This window comes from Pan troglodytes, chromosome 8, assembly GCF_028858775.2.
Source record: "Pan troglodytes isolate AG18354 chromosome 8, NHGRI_mPanTro3-v2.0_pri, whole genome shotgun sequence".
NCBI lineage: Eukaryota > Metazoa > Chordata > Mammalia > Primates > Hominidae > Pan > Pan troglodytes.
The window spans coordinates 13,835,679-13,849,797 of record NC_072406.2 but is presented as its reverse complement, the minus strand read 5'-3'; the positions used below and the strand labels follow the sequence as shown (position 1 = coordinate 13,849,797).

The following is a 14,119-nucleotide window of genomic DNA, read 5'->3' as shown; positions in this document are numbered from 1 at the left end:
TGCCCATCATGTATAAATCACTATTTTAACCTTTTCATCAACTTTGTCATATCTTAATTTTCCCTTTTCCTTATTTCTGTATTTCTCATCTGCCTGGTTGCAGGGAGGAAATTTAACGTTTCCTTTGTCCCAATTTCCATTTTATAAGCACTTGTTTGATTAACAGCAGCTGATCCTGAAAGTCTTGGGGAGATCTTGAGAGTCCTGAAGCAGGCGGACTAGCCTGGCTGGACCGTGAGGCTGTCTCCCCACAGCTTTATCCAAGCCTCCAAGGTCAGGATGGCATCTCTGCATCATGTTTTTCTTTTTAAATCACTTATTTCACAGTGCAACACAAGGCTGCATTTTTTTAAAAAAGACACATTCAATCTTGTATCCTAATACAAGCAGTACGGAAGATGCGTATGGTCTCAGCCAAGTGACTCGACGTTTATCCACTTCTGTTCATTTGATTATGTTTCAGTAATATGCTTACAAATAAAGACATACTTGCTTTAAAACATACTGTTGTTGTTTAACACAAAGTAAACTATATGTTAAGTTTTGGTGTTTAATACGGAGAAAGAGTTTCAAAAACCAGACCTGGTATTTTTTTTTTTTTTTTTTGAGATGGAGTCTCGCTGTCGCCCAGGCTGGAGTGCAGTGGCGTGATCTCGGCTCACTGCAAGCTCCGCCTCCCGGGTTCAAGCCATTCTCCTGCCTCAGCCTCCCGAGTAGTTGGGACTACGGGCGCCCGCCACCACACCCGGCTAATTTTTTGTATTTTTAGTAGAGACGGGGTTTCACCGTGTTAGCCAGGATGATCTCGATCTCCTGACCTCGTGATCCGCCTGCCTCGGCCTCCCAAAGTGCTGGGATTACAGGCGTGAGCCACCGCGCCCAGCCATACTGTTGTTGTTTAACACAAAGTAAACTATATGTTACATTTTGGTGTTTAATAAGGAGAAAGAATTTCAAAAACCAGACCTGGTTTTTTTTTTTTTTTTTTTTGACACGGAGTCTCACTCTGTCACCCAGTCTGGAGTGCAGTGGCACGATCTCGGCTCACTGCAACCTCCACCTCCTGGGCTCAAGCAATTCTCCTGCCTTAGCCTCCCAAGCAGCTGGGATTACAGATGCCCACCACCACGCATGGCTAATTTTTGTATTTTTAGTAGAGATGGGGTTTCACCATGTTGACCAGGCTGGTCTCGAACTCCTGACCTCCTGATCTGCCCACCTCGGCCTCCCAAAGTGCTGGAACTACAGGCTTGAACCCCTGCACCCAGCCCAGACCTGGTAAATTTTTTAAATTGCCACATGTAATCCAGAAGTGTGATTAACTAAAGTCCTTTCCTCAGCTATAATGTTGATTGTGTGACTTGATAACTTATCCGTGGTGGCTCTTGGAACCCTGTGTGTCTTTGGGGCTCCAGGAGCACACGGACCCCTGGGCAGGTCCCTCCGACCCCACAGCTCTTCACCCCAGCGCTCCCCAGCAGGTGCTTTTGAGGTGGCATTGGGGGTGTTTTCGTGTTTTACTGAACATGTAACTTCAGGGACGGGCCACAGCAATAGGAGAATGCCCATATTTAATTGCCTAATGCCTCCAGCAACATTTTACTCCCCCAAAAGTATTTTTGCTTTAAAACAAAATAGAAATGTCATGTTTTTTGCCTTTTTATTTGGCCAAATCAATAGCGACTATAACTAATCCAAAACATGAGCTAAGTAAATGAAAACTACTTTCTTCTGGAGGTTTATTTTGGATAAAATAGTTGAAGACAGACTACAATGAGACATTGTAAAATAAGACTAGAAAATAATTTAAGAGGTTATTTTAAGCACGGGATTCCGACACACTCATAAACGTGTTTGCTCCCAGCTCTTACAAAAGAAAAGAAGGTTTTTCGCCATCAAAAACAACCCAGTTACACCAGTAAATCTTCCCAGTTCTGAAAATCTGAAGCAACTGACACTCCATTAAATGTGGAAACACTGTCTACTCAAAACATTTGTAATATTATGCAGTGACAAAAATTTCCCACATCTATATAGGGTTAACCATAGTTTTCAGCAAAGCAACAAGTGCTTTACTTATTTTGTCTTTTTCAGTTTATACAGAGCTCCAATTTCATGAAACCATACTGTGCCAAACCAGGAAATAAACAGCAACAGTCTAGCCAAGCCACGCCAACCAAACGGATACTATCTCCTGTCCTTTTTACCAGCTTTCCTCTTCCCAGACAGCAAGTGCTTGGGCTTCATATCAAATACGTGTCTATCCGCCTCCCCTTTCTTCCCCAACCGATTCATCTTCTTCTGAGCATTCTTCATCATAGTCTTGGCTTTCTTCACCATCTAAAAGAAGGAGAAAAAAATAAAGTATGTTCATTACTTAAAACCAATTTTCCATTCTGAATTTTAACTACTGGGTAACAATCTGTTTAATGGCTCAGGTCTGTTCAGTGAAGAGACCCTGTTACATCTCTTTTCTCTTAAGCCCAGCACAGTTATCTGCAGGAACTCAATGAGTATTTTTGTATAAAGACTGGATGAAAATCATACCCAGGACAAGCTTTATACCCAGGACTAGATACACTTTAGACCTAGAAGGTTAGCACACATCTGTTTTAACTCCCTCTTACACAAGCTAAGGACTCAGGCCCACGAACCTGTTTTCCTCAGGTCTGACTGACAAGTGGCAATGCCAATATTAACAGCCAGGTTTCAAGATGGCAATGGCACAGAGGAGTGAAGCTCAGGCTTCCATGAAGGAGACTGCAGTTTATACACAGACTCTCCTGCATCTCCATTACCACAACGCTGAAACTAAAAGTTGCTGTGTTTAATAAAAGGACGTTTCAGCAAGACAGACTGTGTACATCTAAAGTGTCTTTGCCAAAAGACGCTACAAATAAACTAAATGTGACTCAAGCTCTCCACCTGGGGGGAACAATCCTGCAACCTAAGGATGAGCAGGATCACCCGCCAATCAACCCAGGAGTTCCCTCTGCTGTTCCTCCCACGGGGGGCTTGCTGGACTTGAGGCCTCCTGGTGCTTAGCAGTGGCCACTTCCCGGCCCTCTTCAGACAGCAGGGTCTAAGCCCAGACTGCTAGTGCTGTCAGACCATGCTCTGGCCACCCTCCGCAAAAGCAAAATGCCAGGGAGGGGTCCATCCCGGGCAGCTGTCAGGGGCGTCCACCTGCACCCTGACCCGTGCTCTCCTCTAAAGGATGCCACAAAACGAGGGCATGCAGTACACACAACCCCTGCCATAGTTCCTGCAAATGGCAACTGCTGGTGTTTGCCCTGAACCCTGTGCAATAAACAACAGAGACTGTCATTTTATTACATTACACAACACAGAGACTGACCTTGACATCCCTAAGACCAGAAACATCACGTGGAGTTCGAGAGCAACTCCCACTCCGGGCCACAGAGGACGGAGGAGCAGAGTCTTCCCGCTTTCTTTTCCTAGTGATGCTCCGGGATCTTCTTGCCTGGACTGCGTAGTGGGCCTGCAAAGCAGGGGAAGCAATGCTCAGCACTCAGGACCCCAGCCCCGCTCCTAGGCTCAGCGCTCAGGACCCCAGGTCCACTCCCAGGCTCAGAGCTCAGGACCCCAGGTCCACTCCCAGGCTCAGTGCTCAGAGCTCAGAACCCCAGCCCCACTCCCAGGTTCAGCGCTCAGGACCCCAGCCCCACTCCCAGGCTCAATGCTCAGGACCCCAGCCCCACTCCCAGGCTCAGTGCTCAGCTCTCAGGACCCCAGCCCCGCTCCTAGGCTCAGCGCTCAGGACCCCAGGTCCACTCCCAGGCTCAGAGCTCAGGACCCCAGGTCCACTCCCAGGCTCAGTGCTCAGAGCTCAGAACCCCAGCCCCACTCCCAGGCTCAGCGCTCAGGACCCCAGCCCCACTCCCAGGCTCAGTGCTCAGGACCCCAGCCCCACTCCCAGGCTCAGTGCTCAGCTCTCAGGACCCCAGCCCCGCTCCTAGGCTCAGCGCTCAGGACCCCAGGTCCACTCCCAGGCTCAGAGCTCAGGACCCCAGGTCCACTCCCAGGCTCAGTGCTCAGAGCTCAGAACTGCAGCCCTGTTCCCAGGCTCAGTGCTCAGGACCCCAGCCCCACTCCCAGGCTCAGTGCTCAGCTCTCAGGACCCCAGCCCCGCTCCTAGGCTCAGCGCTCAGGACCCCAGGTCCACTCCCAGGCTCAGAGCTCAGGACCCCAGGTCCACTCCCAGGCTCAGTGCTCAGAGCTCAGAACTGCAGCCCTGTTCCCAGGCTCAGTGCTCAGGACCCCAGCCCCACTCCCAGGCTCAGTGCTCAGCACTCAGGACCCCAGCCCCGCTCCCAGGCTCAGTGCTCAGGACCCCAGCCCCGCTCCCAGGCTCAGCGACAGGCATGAGGTCACTCCAGCAAGAGGGGAGGAGAGGAGCGTCTGAACCATTACCACATGGGCTGAAGATCTTGAAAATACACACAGTATTTTCATATTAGTGACACCATTTCAAGTTCACATTAGTAACAATTTCACATTAGTTGTTGGTCAAATACTCTTATTCACTTAACGGAAGCTGCTTTATGTAAGAAAGCTGATTTTAACTCCACTTAAAGAAACTTAGAACTCTCATTTAAAAGTGATTATTATAGTATAGCATCACAATTTATATTTCAAATATAAATAATGCTCTCTCCCTCACTGCCCCATTTTGGGGGTTAATGATATGAACACAAAGGGACAACCATCAGACAGAAACCATCAGACGGAAACTGCAGACTGCACATCTAGAGGACAGGGTATGCAGCCACACCCTGGGCACGTCATGGCGCTGCCTCGTGCTGGCTGTGGAGCTTTTTTTTTTTTTGAGACACAGTCTTGCTCTGTTGCCCAGGCTGGAGTGCAGCCTCAATCCACCACTTCAACCCAGACCCAGGGTCAGGGAATCCTCAACCCATCACTTCAAGTCAGTCCCAGGGTCAGGGAATCCTCAACCCATCACTTCAACCCAGTCAGTCCTAGGGTCAGGGAGTCCTCAATCCATCACTTCAACCCAGACCCAGGGTCAGGGAGTCCTCAACCCATCACTTCAAGTCAGTCCCAGGGTCAGGGAATCCTCAACCCATCACTTCAAGTCAGTCCCAGGGTCAGGGAGTCCTCAACCCACCACTTCAACCCAGACCCAGGGTCAGGGAGTCCTCAACCCATCACTTCAAGTCAGTCCCAGGGTCAGGGAATCCTCAACCCATCACTTCAAGTCAGTCCCAGGGTCAGGGAATCCTCAACCCATCACTTCAACCCAGACCCAGGGTCAGGGAGTCCTCAACCCATCACTTCAAGTCAGTCCCAGGGTCAGGGAGTCCTCAACCCACCACTTCAAGTCAGTCCCAGGGCCAGCAAATCTCAAAAGAGAAAAACTGGGAGCTCTCATTTCTTTTTGCTGTGATTTCCCATGTTCCCACGGCTTTCCAAAACACTGGTTTTCTTTCTTTCTTTTTTTTGAGATGGAGTCTCACTCTCACCCAGGCTGGAGTACAGTGGCACGATCTCAGCTCACTGCAATCTCTGCCTCCCAAGTTCAAGCAATTCTCCTGCCTCAGCATCCTGAGTAGCTGGGATTACAGGCACACGCCACCACGCCCGGCTAATTTTTTGTATTTTTTTAGTACCGACTGGGTTTCACCATGTTGGCCAGGCTGGTCTCGAACCCCTGACATCATGATCTGCCCGCCTTGGCCTCCCAAAGTGCTGGGATTACAGGCATGAGCCACCACGCCCGGCCAGTTTTCTTTATTAAAAAGGTGTATCCAGCCACATAAACACATGAACCGCCCCCACACTCACGTCATCTTTATCGTCCATGTCAACACCAAGACTACGCATCTCCTTCTCCAAAACTGTCCTCTGAACCTGAGAGGGATAAAAAGAAATATTAGCTTTAAATTAGTTTGATGAAATGTTGAAAAAAACTTCAAGGCAATATATATGTATATGTATTTTGCAACAATTATAATATACTTATTTTAGAAGTTGTAATTTTTACTGGGCCTCGCTTTCATGTTTTTGGATAGCTCAATTAAATCCCACGAAAACTAACATTAACGGAGCAGTTGCTGTGGGAAGAATCAGCGTATCCTCCACGTCTGTCCATTCTTCACCGCAACACAGGGGAGAGAGTGACCGTCTCCATCAGAGGTGAGACACTAAAGCTGAGGTTAGTGAGGTGGCCTCAGACAAAGGCAGTGCGCCAACCTCTCTCCTCCCAGAGATGGCTGAGCCCCACCTGGAGAAGTACAAAAATGTCCAAGTCCGCCATAACCAGTCACTTGCCACCACGTGAAAACAGTGTATTCAAACAGGAAGACCCACTGAGAAGCATCCTGAAGGTCAAGTGACTTCTCTGGTTACATGTTAACTGCCCTGCATGTGGGCTTTCTTCCCCCAGTCCCACCCTGCCACAGAGCCAATAAATTGCCTTTTGTAGACTGCGTCAGGTTTCTGTAAATTGCTAAAGAGTCCAGATTTTTTTTTAAATTTTTTATTTTTTGAGACGGAGTCTTGCTCTGTTGCCCAGGCTGGAGTGCAGTGGCACAATCTCGGCTCACTGCAAGCTCTGCCTCCCGGATTCACACCATTCTCCTGCCCCAGCCTCCCGAGTAGCTGGGACTACAGGCGCCTGCCACCACGCCCAGTTAATTTTTCTGTATTTTTAGTAGAGACGGGGTTTCACTGTTTTAGCCAGGATGGTCTCGATCTCCTGACCTCGTGATCCACCCACCTCAGCCTCCCAAAGTGCTGGGATTACAGGCGTGAGCCACTGCGCCCGGCCTAAAGAGTCCAGATTTAATGCAGAAATTAAAGAACAAGAAAACCAGCCAGGCGTGGTGGCTCACGCCTGTAATCTCAGCACTTTGGGAGGCCAAGGCAGGCAGATCACTTGAGGTAAGGAGTTTGAGACCAGCCTGGCCAACATGGTGAAACCCCATCTCCACTAAAAATACAAAAGTTAGCCAGGCGTAGTGGCAGGTGCCTGTAATCCCAGCTACTCGGGAGGCTGAGGCAGGAGAATTGCTTGAACCCACGAGATGGAGGCTGCAGTGAGCCGAGATGGCGCCATTGCACTCCAGCCTGGGCGACACAGCAAGACTCCATCTCCCCCCTAAAAAAAGAGAGGGAGAAAAAAGAACAGGAAAATGTTCACTGATAGCCTTGAACGTCTGTGAACCATAAGTTACAGTTTTAATCTGTACAACTGCAAAATGACTGGATCTAGAGTAGTGCCAAACTCGAAGCTGAAAGTCACCAAGAAAGGACGCGTAAAGAATATAAAAGATCAAGACGTGAGCGATCTTGCAAATCCATACACCAATAAAACAAGAATGTGCAATCTCATGGCCATAAATGGGCTGAAAAGTTGTTATTTAGCAATGATCACACAGGAATCCAATTTTCAAAAACTAGATCACACTTCTTTGGAAAGACACAAACTTGCCTTCTTAGCAGTTCGCGGCATCCTGGGTCCCTGTGTATTCTTTTCTTTGGACTCCAGAATTTTCAACTTCTTTTTCTCTCGAATCTGCTTTGCCAGCTGTCGGATTTCCAGCATCTCTTCGTCTTCACTCTCAGATACACTGTCATACTCTCCAGCAGCTGTTCTCAGCTCTTCTTCTTTTTCTAATTCTTCCAATTTCTTTAAAAATAGAGTGCAATGAAGCAAAATTCACGAGAAAAGCCCTAAGTCAGTGAGTGTGGCAGAGTGTGTACGGGAGCTATGTTTCCCTGCCTCGGAGGAGAGCGATTGCCCTGGTCCAGTCCCACCTGGGCCCTGCCTATGTGCCATTTACCTCACAGGGAGGGTTCTGTGAAGAAAATGGAGACCACGTGAACGCCAGCCGCCAGCAAGTCAGTAACCCCTGTGCACCATTTCCTTTTTTTAAAACAATTAAATTCCAAGGCTAAAAATGTGCAGAGACCGCCTCCTTCACTTCCAATGCTCCCGGCAGACACACAAAAGCAACTCAGTCCTGAGAAACTGAATTCGTGCCACATCCCATGTATCCGTTCTAATGTCACCCCAAATACAACCTCACTGGCTACAAATAAGACAAAAATGAAAACTAAAATACACACGTTTATCACACCCTAATGAAGCAACCCGGTCAGGAGCCCAGCAGGCAGATGTGCCTGTATGAGACTCTGGCCAGGAGTGCAGAGGGTGAGACTGGGGGGCCAGGCCTCGTGGAAGGGGATGGCACGGGCACAGCTGTGTCGGAGGAGGGAAGTCTCAAGGCTTCTTGCGCCCAAGAGCACGGACTGCAGAGGGGAAGAGGCTGGGAAGGCAGGCGGCCACTGCAGGGACAGTGAGGGCACGGGCTGGACGGGGGCCCCAGCAGAGGTGACAGCAGATGCCCTGAGGCCACTCCTCCAGCACCAACGAAATTGAGATGTTGCCCCCATAATCTGCTATCCCAGAATCTGCTATGGAGGCACAGGGAGCACAGAGACCACGAGACTGAAAATGTGAACTCAATGACGGAGGGCCTGTGGGAACCAAGGAGTGGCAACATGGGACATGCAGATGGCAAGTATTGTATAAAAAGAATGTTCCAGAGAGCTCAGCTGAGAGCAGAAGGCAGGACAGCAAGTATTGTATAAAAAGCATGTTCCAGAGAGCTCAGCTGAGAGCAGAAGGCAGGACGGCAACTAATGGAGGACACAGTATAAGGATGTTTTCGTTTTTTAAAAAGATGAGTAAAACTTGTGGACATTTATACGCTAAGAAAAAGCAAGTAGGGAGGGGATTGAGGCAGGAAAAAGATGTGACACAGCAGAGCCCCCGAGGAAGAGGGTCCAGCACAGCAGAGCCCATCCAGGGCCTGGCGGAGACACAGGGTGGGGAAGGTGGTGCAGGGGGGCACAGTCAGGATGGAGGGATGCAGGAGAATGAAGGGACCAGCATCTCCACCAGAGTCTCGGGGTTGGGGGAAGAGGTGCAGGAGGCACAGTCAGGATGGAGGGATGCAGGAGAATGAAGGGCCCAGCACAGCAGAGCCCATCCAGGGCCTGGCGGAGACACAGGGTGGGGAAGGTGGTGCAGGGGGGCACAGTCAGGATGGAGGGATGCAGGAGAATGAAGGGACCAGCATCTCCACCAGAGTCTCGGGGTTGGGGGAAGAGGTGCAGGAGGCACAGTCAGGATGGAGGGATGCAGGAGAATGAAGGGCCCAGCACAGCAGAGCCCATCCAGGGCCTGGCGGAGACACAGGGTAGGGGGGAAGGTGGTGCAGGGGGCACAGTCAGGAGGGAGGGGTGCAGGAGAATGAAGGGGCCCAGCATCTCCACCAGAGTCTCGGGGTGGGGAAGGTGGTGCAGGGGGCACAGTCAGGATGGAGGGATGCAGGAGAATGAAGGGGCCCAGCATCTCCAGAGTCTCCGGGGGGCGTGGGGGGAGGCGGCGGGAAGGGGGCAGGCCAGCATAGCAGAGCCCAGCCAGGGCCAGTATCTCCACCAGAGTCTCAGGGTGGGGAAGTGGTACAGGGGGCAGAGTCAGGATGGAGGGGTGCAGAATGAAGGGGACAGGCCTAGCTGAGCCGAAGCCATGCTGCTATCTTCCAGCAATACTACTATAATAAAAAGGAAAACAATCCACAATTTAAAAAGTGACACAAACCTTCATGATGGCTGGATCAATATAATCAGCTATATTATGGCCTTCCCAGATTTCTGGTATCTTATCATGTTTTTCAGACAAATTCATTAAATCCCAGTACTCTAAAGTTAAAAAAAGGTGGTTACGTTTATAGCATTTTAATATCTTCAAGTACTACATGCGTAAAATGAGTTGTGACTGACGGCAAATCAACGACTCCACCGCAGACGAGAGCACGACGTGCAATTCCACATGCAGCAGCATCAACACATCAGCCTCATTCAACACCCACAGGTGGAGAAAGCTACAAAAATCACCCCACCATCCCAAACAACAGGAAACAACACATCAGCCTCATTCAACACCCACACGCAGAGAAAGCTAAAAAATCACCCCACCATCCCAAAACAACAGGAAACAATGGAAGAACTCCCACTGAGTGCTATCAGTATGCACCTTTTCTTTGAGACAGGGTCTCGCTCTGTCATCCAGGCAGGAGGGCAGTGGTACAATTTCTGCCCACTGCAGCCTTGACCTCCTAGGGTCAAGTGATCCTCCCACCTCAGCCTCCCGTGTCACTGGAACTACAGGCACATGCCACCACACCCGGCTAATCTTTGTATTTTTTGTAGAGACGGGGTTCTGCCATGTTGCCCAGGTTGGTCTCAAACTCCTGGGCATAAGGGATCCAAAGTGCTGTGATTACAGGCGTGAGCCACTGCACCTGGCCCTCAGGATGCAACTTTTAATCTTCAAGAAATTAAAAGTTGACAAATAGGCTGAAACACTTTTATTACTTATTAAAGTCTTTCCCCCATTTTCTGAAATACTTCACGTCCAACTGGCATGTTATAATAATGATCACACTCTGGCCCTTACTCTGAAGATCCAAAATATAATCATCTCCCATTTCCAGCTCAAGATCTCGTTCCTGCAATGGAAAGAGAAATTATCATCAGCTTCATTTTGCCTTTCAGATTCAGAAATGCTCTGCCCCTTGTCACTTGAAACAATCTTTTCTCCAATCCTCTCAGTATCAGTGGGGTTCACCTTCCATTTCTGGTAGGAAGGCTGTTTCTTATCTCCCTGTCTGTGGGGCCGGCCTTTGGGTTCTGGTAGGAAGAGGCTGTTTCTTATCTCCCTGTCTGTGGGGCCGGCCTTTAGGTTCTGGTAGGAAGAGGCTGTTTCTGGCCGTCTGGGGACTGTCTATCCCACTCGTGCATTTGGTTCACGGCCATCTTCCCTCAGGCCAAAGAGCTCCATGAGAGAGGCTTCTGCAGGGGGACTCACTGCTGTGTCCGCAGCCTGACGGGGCCAGTGTCTGGGCACCCGCGGCTCCTGTTCGATGCCCCAGGCCCCCACGATGGGCACACACAGCCTGCCTCCCCCCATGAGAACACTGGGCGAGAGCTTCGGCAGCATACCCTCTTCTTCTTGGACTCCTCAGTTTCCATCCTCTTCCTGCGAGCCACCACTCCTTCAGGGATGAAAGGGGGCCTCTCCTGAGAAGATCCCATATAAAATATTTATGTGAAATGCCTGCTGAATGAGAAACTTACAAAGCCGAAAAAGTAGAAACAAATTCCCTACGTGTAAGGGGAACAGAAAACCATACCCAGACCAATGAACAACCAACAGATTATTTTAGGCGAGAGGAGTGGGTTCATACCGAGACCAATTAACAACCAACAGATTATTTTAGGGGAGAGGAATGGGTTCAGGGTCACTTTGAGCACAGAGACCAGGAGGACTCCACAAAGTGATTCCAAAGTTTATCCAGGAAAAACAGAAATCATGATTATCGTGAAAAATTATGGAAGAAGAAAGTGGTAAGAAATAACACTGGATCAGCAAATGAAAGAAATTTAGACATAAACTCAAGAGCATATAAGAATTCAATGGAAACATAAAATTTCCAATACTCAGGTCAGAAATGCCGACCACTTGAAACGGAGTGCAACCTCCACCCTCACAACATAACCAACTCAAGACACGGTGAAGACTATCCAAAAAAGCTAATTTTTAATGCAAGTATAAAAGATAATTTTTTTTTTTTTGACAGAGTATCACTCTTGTCACCCAGGCTGGAGTACAGTGGAGTCATCTCGGCTCACTGCAACCTCCGCCTCCCAGGTTCAAGCGATTCTCCCGCCTCAGCCTCCTGAATAGCTAGAATTATAGGTGCGCGCCCGACTAATTTTCATAGTTTTAGCAGAGATGGAGTTTCACCATGACTGCCAGGCTGGTCTCAGACTCTTGACCTCAGGTGATCCACCCGCCTCGGCCTCCCAGAGTACTGGGATTACAGACGTGAGCCACTGCACCCGGCAAGAAAAGATACTTTTAAAATGACTTTGGAATGAATGGTAAGCCTTTCTACGTACAATGCAAACCTGAACACCCAGAAAAAAAATATTAATGTATGTTAATAGTTCAAAAATGTATAGCACATTTGAAGTTAAAAAGGCAAGTGACAAAAAGAGAAAAAAAAAATATTTGCAATGTATCTGACAAGAATCCAACCTTTGTAATATAAAAGTAACAAATCAGCGAGAAAAAGATAAACAGCCTAAAGAACTTTGAAAAGGCCAGTAAGCAGACAAACATGCTCAACCGCACCCAGCATTACATAAACACACAACAATAAAATCATCTTTACACAAGACTGACAGAGTCAGCACCCGACCACGCCGAGGACACAAGGAAAGACAGAGGGAAGGACACAGCCTCCAGCGTCAGTGCAGCACACACCAGGAAGGCGTCTGTGGGACAGGAACGTTGTCAACACCACATGGTGAAGTGCAGACACATTTGCAGTAAAACATGAAGACACAGCGTAACGATGTGTGCCCATTCACAATGGACAAAACAATGAAAATTTATTTTATTTATTTTTTATAGAGACAGGGCCCCACTATGTTGCCCAGGCTGGTCAAGAACTCCTGGGCTTAAGCAATCTTCCCACCTTGGCCTCCCAAAGTGCTGGGATTACAGGCGTGAGCTACCTCCCCCAGCTAAAAAAATGAAAATTTAAAGAATGAAACAGATTTCCATCTGTGTTTAAAGAACTTTTTAGAAATTAATCTTCTATATCAGAAACATTTCTGGAAGGATAAACTAACAGTGACCACGTCATGCAGTGGGAAACGGGTGCCATGTGGCGTTCTGCACTTTCTTCACCTTCTCAATCCTTTATGTAAGCAAGAAGGTGAAACTGAGGCCCACCCACAATATCCACCTGCGAGTGTGTGAAACTGGATGGGAGGCTTCTGGAAAAGGCACACAGACAGCACCTGCTGACAGTACTGTAAGCCCACGGCTGTCCCAGGGGCCGTCTTACCTTATCGTCCCTCCTGGTTGGGATAGCCAGATGCAGTCTATTCAGCACCTCATTCACTTTATTTCCCTTCATTTTGGTTTCCACTCGATGAGCCAAAAGCCTATCGCAAGCCTAATAACGTAAAAAAGAAGGCACAGTCACAAACGCATCCTCCAGCAGCCTCCAGCTACAGGTTCCAGGAGGAGCCACAGATCAGAGCCACTCGGCCTTTTCCCTCAAGGTAACTAACACGTAGGGGGCCACATTCTCTGACGCCCAGGTGGAAGCGGCCCTGAGAGAAGGTGCATCTCCAGTGCCTGGGCCTCTCTCCCACCACAGTGACCCTCTGCACAGACACACGGTGCCCTCCAACTGCCCTTCACGAACTGGAGGCAATGTTGCCCCTCAGGACTCTAACCAAGCAATAAATCCCTGAGTGCAACCATGGCATCAGGAGTGCCATCTTTTTAAATCCTGAATGCGACCATGGCATCAGGAGTGATATCTTTTTAAATCCCTGAGTGCGACCATGGTATCAGGAGCACCATCTTTTTTAATCCTGAGTGCGACCATGGCATCAGGAGTGCTATCTTTTTTTTGAGATGGTATCTCGCTCTTGCTGCCCAGGCTGTAGTGCAGTGACACGATCTCAGCTCACCACAACCTCCGCCTCCCAGGTTCAAACGATTCTCCTGCCTCAGCCTCCCGAGTAGCTGGGATTACAGGCATGCGCTACCACGCCCGGCTAATTTTGTATTTTTAGGAGAGACAGAGTTTCACCACGTTGGCCAGGCTGGTCTCGAACTCCTGACCTTGGGTGATCTACCCGCCTCAGCCTCCCAAAGTGCTGGGATTACAGGCGTGAGCCACTGCGCCTGGCCAGAAATGTCCTTTTATTTGAGATAAAAACAACATGAAATACAAAGTAATTAGGACAGCATATGAAATCCAGCAGCAGACTGCCTCCTGCAAAAGCTGTTCTGCTTTTCAGACTTTTCTCCCTTCTACTTCGAACAGATTCCATAAAAATAATTTTCACTGTACTTGCTACCGAAATATTAAAAGGCCAGAGACAACAGCTGCTTTAGGGTAAAGTTGTTTAGGGTGAGAAGAGCAAAGCATCCCCTCACACCCCACTGTCCACTGGGGGCAAAGTGGGTCTTAGAAGG

The 14,119-nt window shown here is 48.8% G+C and overlaps 1 protein-coding gene across 3 annotated transcripts in view; it reads right to left on the bottom strand.

The window, feature by feature from the left end:
- Window positions 1–1,646: 1,646 nt before the first annotated feature.
- Window positions 1,647–14,119, bottom strand: part of GTPBP4 (GTP binding protein 4) — a 30,803-nt gene continuing 18,330 nt past the window's right edge. For all 3 annotated transcript variants that reach the window (XM_024346155.3, XM_024346157.3, XM_063781287.1), the window contains 8 exons: window positions 12,972–13,082; window positions 11,056–11,133; window positions 10,511–10,562; window positions 9,653–9,753; window positions 7,475–7,672; window positions 5,827–5,892; window positions 3,359–3,502; window positions 1,647–2,340 (listed from right to left, as the gene is read on the bottom strand). In XM_024346155.3, the coding sequence (XP_024201923.1) occupies window positions 2,188–2,340; window positions 3,359–3,502; window positions 5,827–5,892; window positions 7,475–7,672; window positions 9,653–9,753; window positions 10,511–10,562; window positions 11,056–11,133; window positions 12,972–13,082 (903 nt within the window). In that variant the 3' untranslated portion in view covers window positions 1,647–2,187. The remainder of the gene's footprint in view (window positions 2,341–3,358; window positions 3,503–5,826; window positions 5,893–7,474; window positions 7,673–9,652; window positions 9,754–10,510; window positions 10,563–11,055; window positions 11,134–12,971; window positions 13,083–14,119) is intronic.